The sequence below is a fragment of the Mastomys coucha genome, unplaced genomic scaffold (genome assembly GCF_008632895.1).
Source record: "Mastomys coucha isolate ucsf_1 unplaced genomic scaffold, UCSF_Mcou_1 pScaffold6, whole genome shotgun sequence".
NCBI lineage: Eukaryota > Metazoa > Chordata > Mammalia > Rodentia > Muridae > Mastomys > Mastomys coucha.
The window spans coordinates 8,791,391-8,808,831 of record NW_022196912.1 but is presented as its reverse complement, the minus strand read 5'-3'; the positions used below and the strand labels follow the sequence as shown (position 1 = coordinate 8,808,831).

Here is a 17,441-nt window from a genome sequence, read left to right as displayed (position 1 = left end):
GTCCCAGTCCTTCAGTACCTTTTCATGTGCTTCGTGACCAACAGCATATCTCTTTGGAGTTATCTGAATCTATTTTTAAATAGGTTATCTTGTTGTAGAGTTTAGATTTAGATTTAATGTGTAGGAGTGGAGCCCACTGTCTGTGGTGACTGTCCTCTGCTAATCAGAGCTGTGTTTTCAGAGAAACAGAGTAGTGTAGCTGGAAGACAGGTGACTTAGTTTTAAAGGCACTTTACTAGTTATATAAATATGCACTTTTAATTTCAGATCCATAAAATGGGCATCAGCACATCTTCTAGGGAGGCTGCCTAGAAAAAGCTTGTGTAAGCTCGTTGGTTTGAAGTAAGGCTTGGAAGTGTATCCATTCCCTTCTGTTTATATTGCATTGCTTCAGTGTGTCCATTCCCCTCTGTTTATATTGCATTGGAGCACCAGGTAAAATCAGGTCTAAACATGGCATCATCGGACCGTTTGCCTTCAGCTCCTCTGTCTGAACTGGATCGTTCGTAGCTGCAGTACTGAGTACTAGTAGGGAAGGACACCAGAGCACGCAGGCTCTAAGTGAGTTCACACTCCGTTGGAATAATGGCATGCTGGGTTTTTAACTATATTAGATCATTTCAGGACATTTCACATCTCAAAACAGTCAAGACTGGGAATCTCTTTGTTTAAAGCCATTTTAATCTCTTTAGGACGTTTTCTATTGTTCTTGTTTTGGATCTTTCCAAACCTAATGATCTTTGGTCCACCATGGAAAATCTGTTGCAAGCCACAAAAAGCCACGTAGACAAGGTGATAATGAAGCTGGGCAAGACAAACTCCAAGGCTTCGGCTGAGATGAGGCAGAGGGTGTGGAGTGTGATGCAGAAGGACCATCCGGTGAGCTTACTGGTTTGTTCTGGCCTCAGTGCCACACAGAGTAGAGACAGCTTTGCAATACAGCTTCTTTCATTTTCCGCATGACTTAAAATTTGTTTGATGTAAGTGAACTGGTTTACCGGAAAATTACAGCAGTTTCATAAAGCTCAGTAAGAACAACAGGAGGAGAAGATGAAGGTGTCTTCTTGTCAGACATCTGCTGTGTTCATTGCAGTGTACCTTACCACTCAAGAGAAATGGAGTTCTAGAGTAGAATTTTGATATTGATTGTAAAATCTCTGTAAAACGAAGATGAGAATCTGGATTGAACTGGGGAAGACTGGCTGAAGCAACAGACTGAAGCAGGAGCAGAGATTCAGCTGCCTCCCCAGCACCACGTGTCTACATTCATTCAGTGGCTGTCATGTGACTCTTCCGTCATCCAAAAACTATGAAGTTATAAAGTTGCTGTGATGGCAGCACAAGTTGTTTAGATACAGTTTGAATGTCATCATCTAGAATACTGAGATGCATTTCCTAGTGTCCATAGTTAGTGTGCCTGTGTCTTACACAGCATCAGAGCCATAAGCCAAGCAGCACTCACTTAACAGAGTTAGAAACTCCTTAAAGATGATGTGCCTTGTAGGAAAACAGAACAGTAGCTGGGTGGAGCACTCAGGAGCAGAGGCAGGCAGATGAGAGTTCCAGGCCAGGCAAGGCTGCACAGAGAGACTATGTCTTGGAAAACAAACAGACAAACAAACTAGAGTAGCAGACCACGGCCATGATGTTAAGATAATTGTCATTTCTGGCTTTACCCTTAAAATATAGCACAAAGTGAAAGTTAATATCATAGCAAACTCTATGACAGAAAATAAGGTCAACATCAATGAAGAGAGTAAAAGGTGTTTTATGAAGTAAACAGAAACTTTTTACTATGAGGGCATAGCAATACACCGCTGTAATCAAGTATATCTGTTTATTAACAGGATCGGGAATTAATTGACCCATTTCCAATACCTCTGGTCATTATTGGAAGTAAATATGACATTTTCCAGGTAGGTGCTTCCATGAATAGCTGCTCATTGCATTGGGCATGTGCACTGGGCTTTTATGGGGAGGCATAAAAAGATGAAATAAGAACAGTATCTCTGGAAGGGATCAGCTGAGAGACACCCATCTAGAAGATTTTAGAGAGTACGATACAGTAAGGACATCCCAAGGAGGTCAGGAAAATGAGTCCATTGGTTAGAGCAGGGCGAGGCGGAAGACAGAAACAAATCTTCAGCTCTGAGGGATAAGATTTTCTTCCCAACTTTAAATGGAAGAAAGTAGGAAATTAGTTTCTTCTTATCTTGGCTTGTCAGGGAGTCCTTAGGGTATTGCACAGGATGAAATGTGTACTTATATCTGGACTCTGAAGCCAAGCGTTTAAACAGATCTGATAGCAGTGGGAGGCTTTGGCTTGCTCAGTCTCCAGCCGTGAACATGGAGGTGACCGAGCTGGACTCCTCAAGGTGGGGATTTAAAAACAAATAATGCGTTTCTCCCGGAGTGAGCTGTGGAGACTCTGGCTCATTTTTTCCTTTTAATAATTTTCTTCCACAGGATTTTGATCCTGAGAAGAGAAAGGTGATCTGTAAGACCCTGCGCTTTGTGGCACATTACTACGGAGCCTCCCTGATGGTCAGTGCTTCCCTGCCCTCTGGGCGTGCGCTGCTGGGGGCGGGGCGGGGATAATAGATACCTGAGTTTACCCCACCCCCTTCCTTCCAAAGCTCCGCTTAGACAGGGCTTCAGCCGAGCACTCTGCCCTTGGCCTCCCCGCCTCCATGGCTTGTATCTGTAAGCCCAGGCAAGCTTCATGGATATGTTGCTGTATTCACACATTTTTATTTATATCTTCAAGAATTATAATCTATATTCCCTCAAAGGGAGGGCTCAGGGGAAGGGCAGAACTTTAGTAAGATGGTGTTTTATGTCAAAGCATTGCTGGTATAAAGGTTAAAATCATAAATTTCGGGGTTGAGCTGCCCAGGTCAGTGTCAGCGTGACCGACTCCTTGTTAGACACATGATGACACGTGATTCTAGGCAAACCACTTAAGCCTCCCCTCCTCACAGGTAAAAAACAGATGGGAACAGTGTCTGCCCCTGCTTCACAAGCAGCAGCAGAAGGGTTGGGGGCCTGAAACGTGGAGCTAGTCAGTAAACAGCCAGACACACTCAGGAGATGGGGCAGGAAGTCTCAAGTGCAAGCCGACCTGAGCTGTGCAGTAAGACCCTGTCTCAAAAGCAATCCCAAAAGCACTGATTGTAATTATTTTCTGAGGTGGGCCAGATTTGCTGGTTATCCTTTAAACAAAAGATAAGACATAAAATAATTTTGCTGAAAAGTACTACCTTAATTTTTGAACTGCTTTTGCTAGGCAAACTTAAAATGTTTGTACATTAAAAGATTAATTGTGGGACTTAAAATAAACTACCTAGCTTTTCCAGGCCTGAATAATGAGACCCTATCTCAAAAACAAAAACAAACAAAAAAACAACAAGGCTATCTTAGCTTTTGAATAAATAGTTGGTAGTCTCCTTTTCTCTAAGTCAAAGCACTCAGAGAAAAGTAGACACCATGGTGGGGCGGAGCCTTTTGCTTCCACAGCCGAAAGCACTGTGTATTCTCTATATGTTCAATTTCTATGCATTTAGAGCATTTCACATTTCCTTATATGTCCTCTTTAACTTCTTAGCCTGAACTCTGTCTGCCTATACGTCAGGCTTTGGAAAGTCTTTTTGCCATTTTGAAAAGAACCAATGGGAAGTTTCTAGTTGATACATTCCCACTAATGAGTGGAGAGGAGCATCGTTAAGGGGTCATCCTCTGAGAGTAGAAGGGGCAGCTCTGGGTGGGGTCGAGCAGGTTCCCAGCACTGAGTTGACTCAGGAGCACCAGCGTGTGTAGGGTTTGAGAGGCAGCAGGTGGAAGAGTCGGTGAGAAACCTCCAATGTTCTCCCACCCCTCCATTCTGAGAAACATATTTATGCTTAGGTTTTCTCCTTGCCCATATAATAAAAACCAAATATTGCAAAATTACATAGTTTAAATCAATAACCACATATTAATTATATTGTAACAAGTATATAATTTCTTAGTAAAACTAAGTACAACAATCTTTTTAAATTAAAAATATCCCAATTTTAAATATCACACAATAAACTCATAATTAAATTCATTGTTTTAAATGAATGTGTCTGACCTTTGTACCCCCTTGTGTACTTCCTCTGTGAGCCTGTTCTTACGCCAGAATTAATATTGTCTTGTGGATCTGCCACAGGAACCAGAAAGTTGCTGTCTTTACTTTATAAGTATATTTCATTCCACTTCCTACATCCGAGCTGTTCTCCTTTGCCTGGGAATAGCAAGGAATTTAGAAGGCTTACGGTGGCTGACAGTCTGTAGAGGAGCCCCAGTGTCAGAGCGTAACTCTTAGTAGCAGGCGCCCCCTTCACCATCCTGAAGTGCTGCAATTTGCTTCTCTTAGATCTACCCAGGAGAGGATTCACTGATTCTTTTTTCCCCCTGCTCCACAGGCAATTCAAAAAAGAAGCTTAAAAAAATCAACCCAGGGAGCACCAGTGTGACTGTCTCCACCCGCAGTTGCCACAGTCACTTTTAATATATGCTTCTCATTGCCTAACTAACCCAGTTAGACTAGGGGAATTTTTCTTTTAGAACAGTAAGAATGTTCGTGTCAACACACACCACAAACATTTCAGGCAAACACAAATGTATAAATTAAAAACAAATTGTGATGGTTGAAATCAGTGAAATGATTGGTGAGCTCACTGGGTCCTTTCCACAGCATGCTCTCGTGAACTCTGGGTACCGAGGCAAGCTATGGAGGTTGCCTTAGTCAGCCTCTGTTTTGTCAACTCAAATGTACGAGTTTTTTTTTTTTTTAAGATTTAGGTATTTATTTTATGTATATGAGTACACTATAGCTGTACAGATAGTTGTGAACCTTGATTTATTTACTATTATAAATAAGTATACTGTAGCTGTCTTCAGACATACCAGAAGAAGGCATCAGACCTCATTATGGGTGGTTATGAGCCACCATGTGGTTGCTGGGATTTGAACTCAGGAACTTTGGAAGAGCAGTCAGTGCTTTTACCTGCTGAGCCATCTCCCCAGCCCAAATGTATGAGTTTTGAGAAAAAGAAATTGTAATTCTCTGGCCCATCTATGCTTGTTCAGAGCTGTGTTTTTTACTGTGGATGAGAGAGCAGAGTGTAATTTATTTCTTGTTTGTTTCTAAGTTTACCAGCAAATCAGAAGCTCTTTTACTGAAGATGCGCGGTGTTATCAACCAGTTGGCATTTGGTATTGATAAAAGGTATTGTTAAATATTTCCCAATCAGTTCTCCCTGTTCCCTGGTTTCTGTATCTCCTTCCACCTTACCACTTTCCATTGCTTATGATTTTCTTCTTTTAATTTTAAATGGAGTTGGCAGTTTGAGCATGTGTCTTTTCTGGCTTTGTTCTTTTTCGTGGTTTGAATTAACTATGGTGTTAGTCTGTCACAACGCATGTTATTGGTTCATTTGGGTCATTGCTTTCATCCATGACTTAGATAACATGTGGCCCTTGTAATTATACTAGAACATGGTAGCATATTCAGTTGATGAACTAAATTACAATCTTTTTCTTTGCCATACAGCAAATCAATGTGTGTGGATCAAAACAAACCACTGTTTATCACAGCAGGACTGGATTCCTTATGTCAAATAGGTTGGTGAACTTATTAATATTGCTTAATCTTTTTAAATTGCTTATTGATTTTCTCCTCCTGCCTCCTTGGTCTCCAGCACACCACCATTTCTGGCTTCATTTCATGACAGTTATTTCATAAGTGTTTATTTGTATCTCCAGAATTAATGAAGCTTCCATCACATTGACGTACTTGTGATAGAAGGCAGGGCACTGCATGGAGAAAGACCGCTTTCTATTCTACTTAAATAAATAAATAAATAAATAAATAAATAAATAAATAAATAAATGCACTTTTAGATTCTAGTTCCCTCAGTTTAGAAGAAATCGGGAGTATAGGGTAATCAGGGAACCCTGAAGCGTGTTATGATTAATCAGCTATGTGAGATTGAAGTGGTAGGATGAACGGAGCATTAGATACCCTTAATTCTCCATCATAAACCCACCTTTCAGTTGGGTACGGTGGTGTATCTTATAATCCTAGCACTAGGGAGACTGAGGCAGCAAGATTGCCTAAAACTCAAAGGCGGCCAGACTGGGTGGGCTGTATAAGAAGACCCTCTTTCAAATTTTAGGGAAGTAAACACGCATGAACAGTCTGCTTCAGCTACTGAGATGTGTTTTCTAGACTCAGAGATTCCATAGTCCATTTATCAAGCCTGTCTCTTCCCAAGAGTTGTTTCCTGTGTGGTTTCTCTGGGCCCTTTGGTGTGGTTTGATTTCTTAGGTGGTAAGAGGCAGGCCTTTCCACCCTCTCTCACTCTCGGGAGCTAAGGGTGATGCCATGCCTTCAACTGTGGGGACCTTTAGCAACGAGCATACAGTTTGAACACAAGGAGTAGCGTGCTATTGCCTAACAAATGGTCATGGAGACAGATTGGCATCTTTTTTATTAGTGCCAGCTTAATCTCAGGAGCACTGAAGAAGTACTGTGTATGCTGATAGGTAATGCATTCAGGGACGGGGATTCTCCTCTGTGAGAATAGTTGGCCAGAAGGGCTTGCTAATTACTGAATTCAAAAGTAAAAGCTGGAATGAGACGTGGCTCAGCAACTAAGCGCACTTGCTGCTCTTCCAGAGGACCCAGATTTAGTTCCTTGGGGACCAGTGTTAGATACACTCTCTCTCTCTCTCTCTCTCTCTCTCTCTCTCTCTCTCTCAAGTAGCAAATCAATACTTTCTTATCAAAATGGTAAGGAAGCCCTTGAAGGAAAACAGTTGAACATTTCAGGGGAATAATAAAGATGTTAGAAAGGATGAAAATCTCAGGTTATAGATCAAAAATTGCCAGAAAGTGACTAAATTTTTAATTTTTTTTCAAATTAATTTAAATATTCAAGTTATAGATATATTATCCTCATTAAAATAGTAGGGACCGGGACTGTAGCTGAGTGGTTGCGTGCCTCGAGTACATGAAGTCCTTGGTACAACCCGCACTGTAAAGGGAAGAGGAAGCTGAATCTCATGTGCATGTATGTGTGTATGTGTGTGTGTGCGCATGTGAGCATGCATGTGTGAGAGTGTGTGTGTGCACATGTGCATGTATGCATGCATGTGTGTGCGTGCATGTATGTGTGTGCGCGCATGTGAACATGCATGTATAAGAGTGTGTGTGCACATGTGCGTGTGTGCACATGTGTGTGTGGGTGTGCATGTGCGTGTATGTGCGCATATGAGCATGCATGTGTGTGTGTGCGTGTGTGTGCATGTGTGTGTGCACACATGTGAACATGCATGTATGAGAGTGTGTGTACACATGTGCGTATGTGCACATGTGCGTGTGCGTGTGTGTGTGTGTGTAGGATCCCTCACACATCTCTCTGGTACTCTACATTTACACACATGTGTATGTGATGTAGAAACTTTTTACCAGTCTGTATTATTGAATTCAGTATACTTTAATGGGTTTTCAATGTATATTCTGCCTATAGTTCTGATTAATGTTTGAACTTTTTCCTGGTTATGGAACTTAGCAATACATACTAACAGTTTATTACCTACTAGTAATGAACTTCTGGGTAGTGATCAGTTTTACGCATGAAATCTTTAACATGAGTACATGCGTATTTCTGTTGTGAGCATTGAGACCTGGAATTACTGTTAACAGGACACAAATACCAGCCTAGCGTGTGAGAATCCGAGTTATAGCTCACCCATCATGTCTTGCTGCCTCTGTTTCTAGTACAACAACCTAGGTAGGCACAATTGTAGTAGTGTCTGTAATATGGAGATGGAACATGAGTGACCTAGGATTAGTGCTTTAATAAACGGCATCTGCTTTTTAATAGTTTACAATAATTTAATCTTTGTAGTCAACTGGGGTGAACTTTTAATTTTAGGGTCTCCTCCTGTTCCTGACAGTGACATTGGAAAGCTGCAGGCCCACTCACCTATGGAGCTGTGGGAAAAGGTGTATGAAAAGCTCTTCCCACCAAAGGTACATGTTCTTCATTGCTGGAAAGCTGTCAGCTGTGACCAGAAATGTCCAAAGTCCTGTTATGATAACTCCATCTCTCTCTCATGTTCCAAAATGATGAAATATTTGCTGTTTGCTAAAACAGTTGTAGACAAAGCACCATGAAGATTAACAGCTGAGTAAGAAATGCCCCTGTCCCTTCCATACAAAGCTCTCTGGCTGTTAGAAGACAGAGACATCTGACCCAGGCTGGGGTTGGGGAGCACAGCATGTGTTTGAGGTAGATTTTGAGAGTCTGACAGAAGCTGTAAACAGCAAAATGCTCTCGGTGCCAAGCTGAGGGAGCTTGGCCTCATAGACAGATGGTAACCATGGCAATGTGGGATGTGGGCATGAAATGACTTGGGGAACTGTAATTTCAGAGTACCAGTACCCTGAAGGCGATCCAGGACCCAGCCCGAGACCCACAGTATGCAGAAAGTGAAGTCGATGAAATGAGGGTTCAGAAGGATCAGGTATTCCCAAACCCAGTTTCACCAAAATATGGTATTCATTGGGAAATTCATACATCTTCTTAATTTTTTACTTGCAGAATTATTTAAGTATCATATCTATCTGTATAGAAAAAGTCTGATATGCATATGAAAGAAACTTGAAAATAAGGGCTGGAGAAATGACTCAGTGGTTAAGAGCACTGACTGCTCTTCCAAAGGTCCCAAGTTCAAATCCCAGCAACCACATGGTGGCTCACAACCATCTTTAATGAGATCTAATGCCCTCTTCTGAGTGTCCGAAGACAGAAGACAGCTACAGTGTACTTACATATAATAAATAAATAAATCTTTAAAAAAAAAAAAAACTTGAAAGTCACCCACCATTCTACCACCCAAAGATAATGTAAATATTTACACAGATTCTTTTCCAGTTTTCTAGTTGACTTGATGTTAAGATGGGTCCTGGCTCCCATGCTCAGCTGGGGAGACACCTAAGGCACTCTTGTTTGTAAAAGTCTTTGAATGCTTTTGTTTCTTATTTGGTCATTAGACATAGTCATGCTTTCCTTGTACTCGGAAAGTTACCTTATCCAGTTAAGGACTCTACCAAGCATGCCTGACAGACTCTAGGATCTCTGAAGAGAGTACTTAGAAGCAGACGCGGCAGGATAGCCCCATTTCAGTATGCAAATCTTAAGAAAGAATACAAGCGTTGGTGAGTTCCACCATGACACAAATACTGGACATAGATTTTTGTCAGACTTCCTTTTACTATGATAGCATGAGATGTCATGCCATCTGTCCTTGTATGAGGACATACTTGTATAGCATGCTTTGCAAACTGGAAGCATGACCACATCTGGGCGGGTGTGCAGAATGATATAATTCGGACAGTCACACTATCACAGGGGTTACTTGGAGACATCTGTCTACTGTCCCAACCCCGAAAAGTCCGCTGAGGTTACTTGGAGACATCTGTCTACTGTCCCAACCCTGAAAAGTCCGCTGAGGTTACTTGGAGACATCTGTCTACTGTTCCAACCCCGAAAAGTCCGCTGAGACCAGGGCATTTTTTCTAGCACTCATCCTTTACCTAAGAGGTCCTAGAATTAAGTAAACAAAATGTTTTATTTAAACACATTCCAGACAACTTGATAACATGCTGTGGATATTTAAATGACTTTTAGCTATAGGGAAGAGTGAAGCCTAATGTAGGGGCAATGAAATGACCTAATGTAACCCTTATTGTACATGAGGCTTCACTATAGAGTTTATTGGAGGTCACCTCCCAACTAGTATTCAAGAGTCAATTATTAACCATTATTATCTGTTTCTATGGCATCGTGACTAATAAGGTCACATGCACAGGTGTTGGTAATATGCTGACGTATGTGAAACTCTGAACTTATACTTTGGAATTACATCTCCTCTGATTTCATTTTAGATGAAAGTGGAGCATCCGTCCTCAACCCTTGTGTTCAGCCAATACAACAGAACAGCTAGAATCTCTTAGCTGACATATTCTTTTTAACTTACCTATAAAAATTATAATATCTTCATTTTGCCAGTTTTATTTGTGTTGTCCTGGTAGATAAATTGTTCAGATTTCAGTTGGCCCATATAGAATCTTCATACAATTTGCATTTTTGCTGTAAAAGTTGCCACAATGATTACCACTTAATGCTTGATTATTTAGTTAATATTTGATTCTAAAAATTGATATCCAAAGATATGATATGTAGGTAGATGATAGATGTGATAGATGGAGAATAGATAGATAGATAGATAGATAGATAGATAGACAGACAGATGGATGATAGATAGATGTTAGATACATAAATAGATGATAGAGATAAAGAGAGAAAATAAAAAATGATGAACTTAGGTGAAAGTCTCACCAGCTGTCTAGACCTCTGTCTTGGTGTTGTCTCCTCTGTCTTTCGATGACTATAGATTGCTGGGTGGCATTTCCCCCTTGAAAGTAGCATTGAGGTTTAGGCCTGAGTTGACACTGAGTGATAGTATATTCATTTAAAAGAAAAGAGCTCAACTGCTTCTGACTTAAATATACTTAGGATTTGCCTCTGGGTATGGCACTGCTAAAAGCAACCTGCAGGCTCTCAGGACAGTGTGGACTGTCTAATCCGACACCTTGGACCCAGGACTTGCTTAGCCTTGCTCTTCTGGGAAGAGATGACATCCTTTATCATCTAATTACAACGCAGTTGCCTGTGGGTAAGGGCTAGCTCTACACCATCAGACACTGGACTTGACCTTCCTCTTCTCTCCTTCCCTACCCCAACACCACAACTGTTAGGCCTGGGACAGAAAATGGTCCTCACTCATGCATGTGCAGTTTTAGGATGGAGAAACAAGCTCATGAACTCCATTCAGATCTGCTAGCTTCCAGTGAGGTATCTTTCTATAAATAACCCTCAGTGTGGGGCGACACCCCACCACCATATCCAGCAATGCCTCATTGGAAGTCTTTGTGATAAAGTACTTCTTTTATGGTAGCTGTTCAAATAAAACTAGTTTTTTGGTGTCTCATTCTGTAGCTCAGACTGTCCTTGAACAAACAATCCTGCAACCTCACCTCCCCAAAGGAATTACAAGAATATGCACTATGCTGGCTGGTTTATGTCTTCTGAGAGGGAGAACCTTAATTGGAAAAATGCCTCAGTGAGATTGGGCTACTGACAGGCAGGAGGGATGGCCCAGTAGTTAGGAGGTCCTGAGTTCAATTCCTAGCACTCAAATGGTGGCTCACAACCATCTGTAAAAGGATCTGATTGCCCCTTCTGATATGCATGAAGACAGAACACTCGACATATACATTACATTTTATAGGCATAAAAATACATGAATAAGTAAATCTTTAAAAAGCCTGAGCTGTAGCTAAGCCTGTGTGGAGGGCCCAGTCCATCCTGAGTGGCGCCACCTCTGTGCTGGTGTCTTGAGTTCAGTGACAAAGCAGACTAAGAAAGCTATGGAGAGTAAGTGAGTCAGCATGCCCTCCATAGCCTCTGCATCAGCTCCTGCCTCGGGGTCCTGCTGTGGCTGAGCTCCTGCCCTGACTTCCTTCACTGATGAATGGATATACATATATAGGTATATATCTAAGTTCAAATAAACCCTTTTCTCCTTGAAGCTTCTTTTGGTCATGGTGTCTTATCACAAAATAACTAGGACAGCCACCAAGCTTGGTCTTCAGAATCTGTCTTGAACTGAGTTCTTCCCGACAGGAAGGTCCTGTAGCCTGTGAGACCAGCCCACACTGATCAGAGGATGGGTGGAAAAACCACAGCTTTCCTGCAGACAGGGTATATGCAGATTCGCACTCTTTTTCTCTTATGGCTCAAAAGTCTCTCCTGTCAGATTGTACATGGGCACCACCAGGAACTGCTTCTTCAGTATTCCACAGTGCCTTTGATATCCTCAAGCTCTGTGCCATTCCTGACTTTAGGAAATGTGAATGTGGAAAGTGCCAGCTTAGTCCCTCACCTCTTTCCAGTATTTTTGTAAAAGGGGGATTGTCTTAGGGTTTCTGTTGCTGCACCAAGAAGCAAGCTGGGGAGGAAAGGGTTTACACAGCTTACACTTCCACATTGCTGTTGATCACCAGTGAAGTCAGGACAGGAACTCAAGCAGGTCAGGAAGCAGGAGCAGGAGCTGATGGAGGAGGAACAGAGGCCGTGGAGGGTGCTGCTTACTGACCTGCTCTACAATGCTTGCTCGGCTTGCTTTCTTATAGAACCCAGGCTCACCAGCCCAGAAGTGGCCCCACCCATGTGGCCTGGGTCCTCCCTCATTGAGAAAATGCCTTACTAGATCTCATGGAGTTGTTTCCTCGAGTGAAGCTCCTTCCTCTCTGATGACTCTAGTGTGTGTCAAGTTGACACACAACCACCAGGACAGGAAAATGATCGTGTTGATGCATGACTTTAATCCTAGCACTGGAGGGCTGTGGTCTGCACAGGGAATTGCAGGTTAGCCCAGGCTACCCATCGAGACCATGTCTTTTACAAAAGGATTTGAGGAAGGGAGGTTTAGGTAAACAATTGCTTTTACTTGTAAGATCTTGTTTAGCCATAGTTGCGTTGTTTAATCCTCAGCCTAAAACAATCTGCTTGCTTCTAGGGCTGCAATTTCACTAAGCATACTGACATACTGAGTATCATGGTTAGAGAAAAGCAATGTTACCATCCTTTGCTGAAGATGCTGTGTCATCCATTATAATGTTATTGTATCATATTGTAAAGCACAATACATCATAAACCATAGACTGTATGTCTTCAGAGTCTTCCGGGCTTCTTTTAAGAGAGCAGGGGTGGGTAGGGTGAGACCGGGTAGGAGCTTCCTGGTTTTGCTTTTTAATAGCTCTGTAAGCAGACATGGAATTGGTATAAAGAAAACTCTGCCATACCTTTCAAACATTGGCTGTACTAAGTTCATCCCATAGCAATATTGAAACTCCTGTGTCTGTTTTTCCTGAATCAGCCAATTATACCTTTCCCTTCTTTAGCATGGCCGGCTGGCCATGCTCGTTCTTTTCTCTGTAATGTTTATACAAACTATATACCACAGCCAGCAAAGAACTGCAGAGCAGTAGCCTTCCCTTGGTCTTGGTAAAAACAAACATCCGCTTCCAGTTAAAGACAAAGCTTGCAGTACCTCTTTCGTAAGTTTTGTTTTGTTTTGTTTTGTTTTGAGACAAGGTCTAACTGTGTAGTCTTGGCTGGCCAGGAACAAACTGTGTAGGCTAGGCTGTCCTCAGACATCTAGAGCTCCTCTTTGCCTTTGGAAGGTTAGGATTAAAGGTAGGTGCCACCACACCCAGTTACCCACTTTTTATGAGTTAGCAATCTTCAATGGTATAAGTGGAAACTAACTGACAAACTGGATTGGCATCAAACGTAAACCAAGCTGAGACTACTCTAGAGTTAGCATCATAAAAGCATTCTAAAGTATACACACAGCTTTGAAACTCTACAATAGCTCAGTTTTAATAACTTAAAGTAGAACTATGAAAGATAACCTGCACTTTTTCTAAACACAGCAGTGCATTTTGTTCGTAGCAACTGTGAACGTTAGTAACCTCAGCCAGTGGACAGTGCTCACCTACCTCCCAGAACAACCACTTTTGTTTATCCAGAATCGTGATACCCTTTGTACAGTTCCTTACAGTTACTGGCCCAAGGCTGCCCGCCCGGGGATGACCCCCTGGTCACCCCTTTTGAGAGCTGCTGTCCATCCTTGGTTTCTCCCTCTGCTGCCAAATTAACTGACGTTAGAGATGGAAAAGTCTAGAGAGGAGAGAGGAACTCTCCTGTCTTCTTCCCACTGAGGCACACATGTCTACCATTGGTTTCGCTAGTCTGCTCAAGGCTGCTGAGTATAATCAAGCTAATTTCTTTCTTTTTTGTTTTGTTTTGTTTTGTTTGTTTTGTTTTTTTGAGACAGGGTTTCTCTGTGTAGCCCTGGCTGTCCTGGAACTCACTCTGTAGACCAGGCTGACCTCAAACTCAGAAATCCACCTGCCTCTGCCTCCCAAGTGCTGGGTTTAAAGGTGTGCATCACCACGCCCGGCTGAATGCTAATTTCTTAATCAGTCCTTTCTACAGACAGCTGGGTTTCCAGGTGTGGAGACTGCAGGGGCATCTGTCTGTCCACACCCTGTGCCCTTCACTATTGTTCTGTTTTGTTTTGTTTGTTTTGTTTTGTTTTTATTATTCTTTTTTGACATGGGGATTTGAACTCAGCTCCACTACAAGCTCTCTTACCCACTTGAGCCATCTCCAAAGCCCATGTCCATTAGTTTCTGTCTTTAAGAAAGCCAGTGGTGGCACACACCTTTAAACCTAGCAATTGGGAGGCAGAGGCAGGTGAATCTCTGTGAGTCTGAGGCCATCCTGGTCTACAGAGCAAGTTCCAGGACAGCCACGGGTATGTAATGAGACTGTGTCCTGAAGAAACAAAACCAAAACCAAGTTTTTGGGTTTTGAGGGTTTTGCTTGTTTATTTGCTTGCTTGCTTAGGTCAGGGTCTTGCTGTGTAGCACTGGAATTTGCTATGTAGGCCAGGCTGACCTCTGCTGCCTTTGCCTCCCAGGTACTGGAATTAAAGGCATTTGCTACCATACCTAACACTACAGTTTGTCTTCTCAGTGATGGAAAAGAAGCCCATTGCTAGACAAACACTCTACTCATGAGCTCCATTCTTGAGATCTTACTGTGAAACCTAAGCTGACCTTGAACCTAAGATTCTCCAGCCTGCCTCCCCAACGCTGACCTTCAGATATGCACCCACACACCTCACTCAGCATGACAAGTTTCTTCTTTAAATTTTTTATTATTATTTTATTTTATGTGTGTGGGTGTTTACCTGCATGTATTCTGTGCACTATATTTGTACATGGACAAGAAGGCGGCATTGCATCCCTTGAAACTGTAGTTTCAAACATCTGTGAGACACATGTGATGGCTGGACTCACACCATGTCCTCTAGAAGAGCAGCCTGTGCTCTTGACCACTCAGCCTTCTCTCCAGCCCTAGGAGGACAGCATTTCTAAAAACAAAACCACTGGATTGAAGAACATCCAGTTCTTCAATATTGATAATTTGATAACGTCAAACTTAACTTTAGGAAAGAGCTGAATTTCACTTTCATATATAGCTACTTTTAAATCCTCGAAGTATATATGCCTTGTTTTGCTAATTGAAAAGTTACTTGAATATTCTGTATAGTGAATAGTTTTGTCTGAAATTGGACTAAATTCATCTCTGAGTGATGCTTAGCCTGTCCAGAGTCTCTGGGGTCTGTCCTCTAGAAATGAGCTTTTAGTTCAGTCGCAAAGTTGGCATCAGGAAGCCTTGAGGATGACGGCCAGAAAGGCTGTACTGTGTAGCCAGCGGGTACTTGCCTGAAATTATGACTTGTCTTAAAGTGATGCAGATCTTTGTTTCAGGAGCTAGAGCAGTACAAGAGAAGTTCCTCCAAGACCTGGAAGCAGATTGAGCTTGACTCCTGACTCTGCCTCCCTGCTGTGGGTATGCCTTCCTTCCCAAGTTCAAGGGAGATTATTTTCTTACCTTCTGTGGCAATGTGTGAAGAAAGCTGAGCATATAATCTGTTAGAGAAAATCTATTTCTTGTTCTGGTACAACTTTCTGAATGTTATGAAGTCTTTTAGAAGGAAAATATCACTATATGTCATTCTTTTTCAAATAAAAGAATTTTCTATCACCTACTTGCAACATCTAGTATAAATTTGTTTGGTATGTGTAAGTGTTTGCTCTTATCCTTTAGCAATATGAATCAAGGGTGTTTGGTACCAGTTTTTCGTCTTTACTTATGTATCTCTTGTGTGTGTGTGTGTGTGTGTGTTTGTGTGTGTATTTGTATGTGTATGTATGTTTGTGTGTGTATGTGTGTGTATGTATGTGTGTGTGTGTGTGTGTGTGTGTGTGTGTGTAGACCAAAGAGAAACTTTCAAGACTCCTCCCTGTACCATATGCATTCTGGGTATCAAACTCAGGGCAGCAGGCTATCGCGTCTGCCTCGACCAACAAAAAAGACCCATGAGCTCTTCTTTATGCAGTTTATTCAGGAACCTTCAACAGTCTTTAGCACCAAGAGCAAGGCCCTCGGCCCTTAAACTTCAGCACCAAGGGCAATGCCCTCTGCCGTTAAGCACTCCCAAGCTTAGCCAATCCCAATGGGCCACGTGGCAAAAGCGGATAGGTCACCAAATGCGGAAGCAACCAAGGGCAACAAGCTTAGCCAAATAAGGGCTTTGTTTACGAGACCGCTCGCTCTGGGGATGGCGGAAGCCAGCGCCATCTCGGGTGCGGCTTTCCACAGTTCCCCCTTTTAGTTTTTAAATGAAACAGGCAAGAGTAGAGGTCTGATCTCTGATGCTGGAAACATGGACATTGTACTGATCCTCACTTAGGTGTCATCCACCCAAAGAGTACCAGACCTGTCCAATACCTTTTTCTCAGAGGTGGGGCCTGGGGTATCAACCCGCATGCAATCAGACGTGCTCTTCTTGGGGCCACTAGAAGCTGACCTGGAGTGCAGTGCTTCGCCTTGCAGCCTGAACGTGATGATCATTTTTGCATGACTGCCAGCCATGCCTGGGGAGACTGTCCTGCCTCAATGGCAGTAAATGCCTGCACAATCATGGCTGCATCCTGCCTTTGAGTGAACCTGATCCTGCAAATACACCACAGGCCCACAAGGCAGACCAGCAATAGGAGACCAACCATAGCCCCCATGCCCGCCCATTCTTTCCAAGATGACAAGCCAGAGGCTAACCCAACATCCACCCGTGCGGAATTGACTGTAGCCATAGACAATCTCAGTTGATCCATCAGATCCTCAAAATTTGCCTACCAATTTCCTCGGTTCCACTTGTCTTTCCATCAGGAACAGGAGCAGAAGGGCGCACAGAACCTTCAGGCACGATCTTTTCATTTTGCGTGGAACACTTCTGCATTAGTCGTTCGGGAACCCATAGAGGCTCCAAACGATCCTGGGGCAAAACACAAACAGGTCCTCTCGCCCACGCCAACACTGGATCAGGACCATGCCATATGCCCATGATCACATCCTTCCACTTCACAAATCCCTTCAAGGAACATCTGCTGCACTGATGACGATCTGCAGCAGAAAGGCCATCCACATCCAAATTTTAAAAATTTAAGGTAAAAAGGGCAAGGGCTATTCTTTCTATTGGGGTATGGCTTTGGCCAATTCCCCTTTTTTTGTTTTTGTAAAAGCTCCTTCAAGGTACAATGAGCACGCTCCACAATCCTTTGCCCATGAGGATTATATAGCAAGCCATGGGAGACATGAACTTCCATCTGTTTACAAAAGGACATAAAAGTTTGAGCTGTATAGGCA

General features: G+C 42.6%; 1 protein-coding gene across 1 annotated transcript in view; it reads left to right on the top strand.

The window, feature by feature from the left end:
• Dync2li1 (dynein cytoplasmic 2 light intermediate chain 1) overlaps nucleotides 1-15,783 on the top strand; it is a 34,065-nt gene extending 18,282 nt beyond the window's left edge. The window contains exons 6-13 of the mRNA XM_031357426.1: nucleotides 693-879; nucleotides 1,848-1,916; nucleotides 2,467-2,544; nucleotides 5,175-5,251; nucleotides 5,576-5,646; nucleotides 7,965-8,062; nucleotides 8,464-8,556; nucleotides 15,503-15,783. Coding sequence (XP_031213286.1) covers nucleotides 693-879; nucleotides 1,848-1,916; nucleotides 2,467-2,544; nucleotides 5,175-5,251; nucleotides 5,576-5,646; nucleotides 7,965-8,062; nucleotides 8,464-8,556; nucleotides 15,503-15,565 — 736 coding nt within the window. The 3' untranslated portion in view covers nucleotides 15,566-15,783. The remainder of the gene's footprint in view (nucleotides 1-692; nucleotides 880-1,847; nucleotides 1,917-2,466; nucleotides 2,545-5,174; nucleotides 5,252-5,575; nucleotides 5,647-7,964; nucleotides 8,063-8,463; nucleotides 8,557-15,502) is intronic.
• The last annotated feature ends 1,658 nt before the right edge of the window (nucleotides 15,784-17,441 follow it).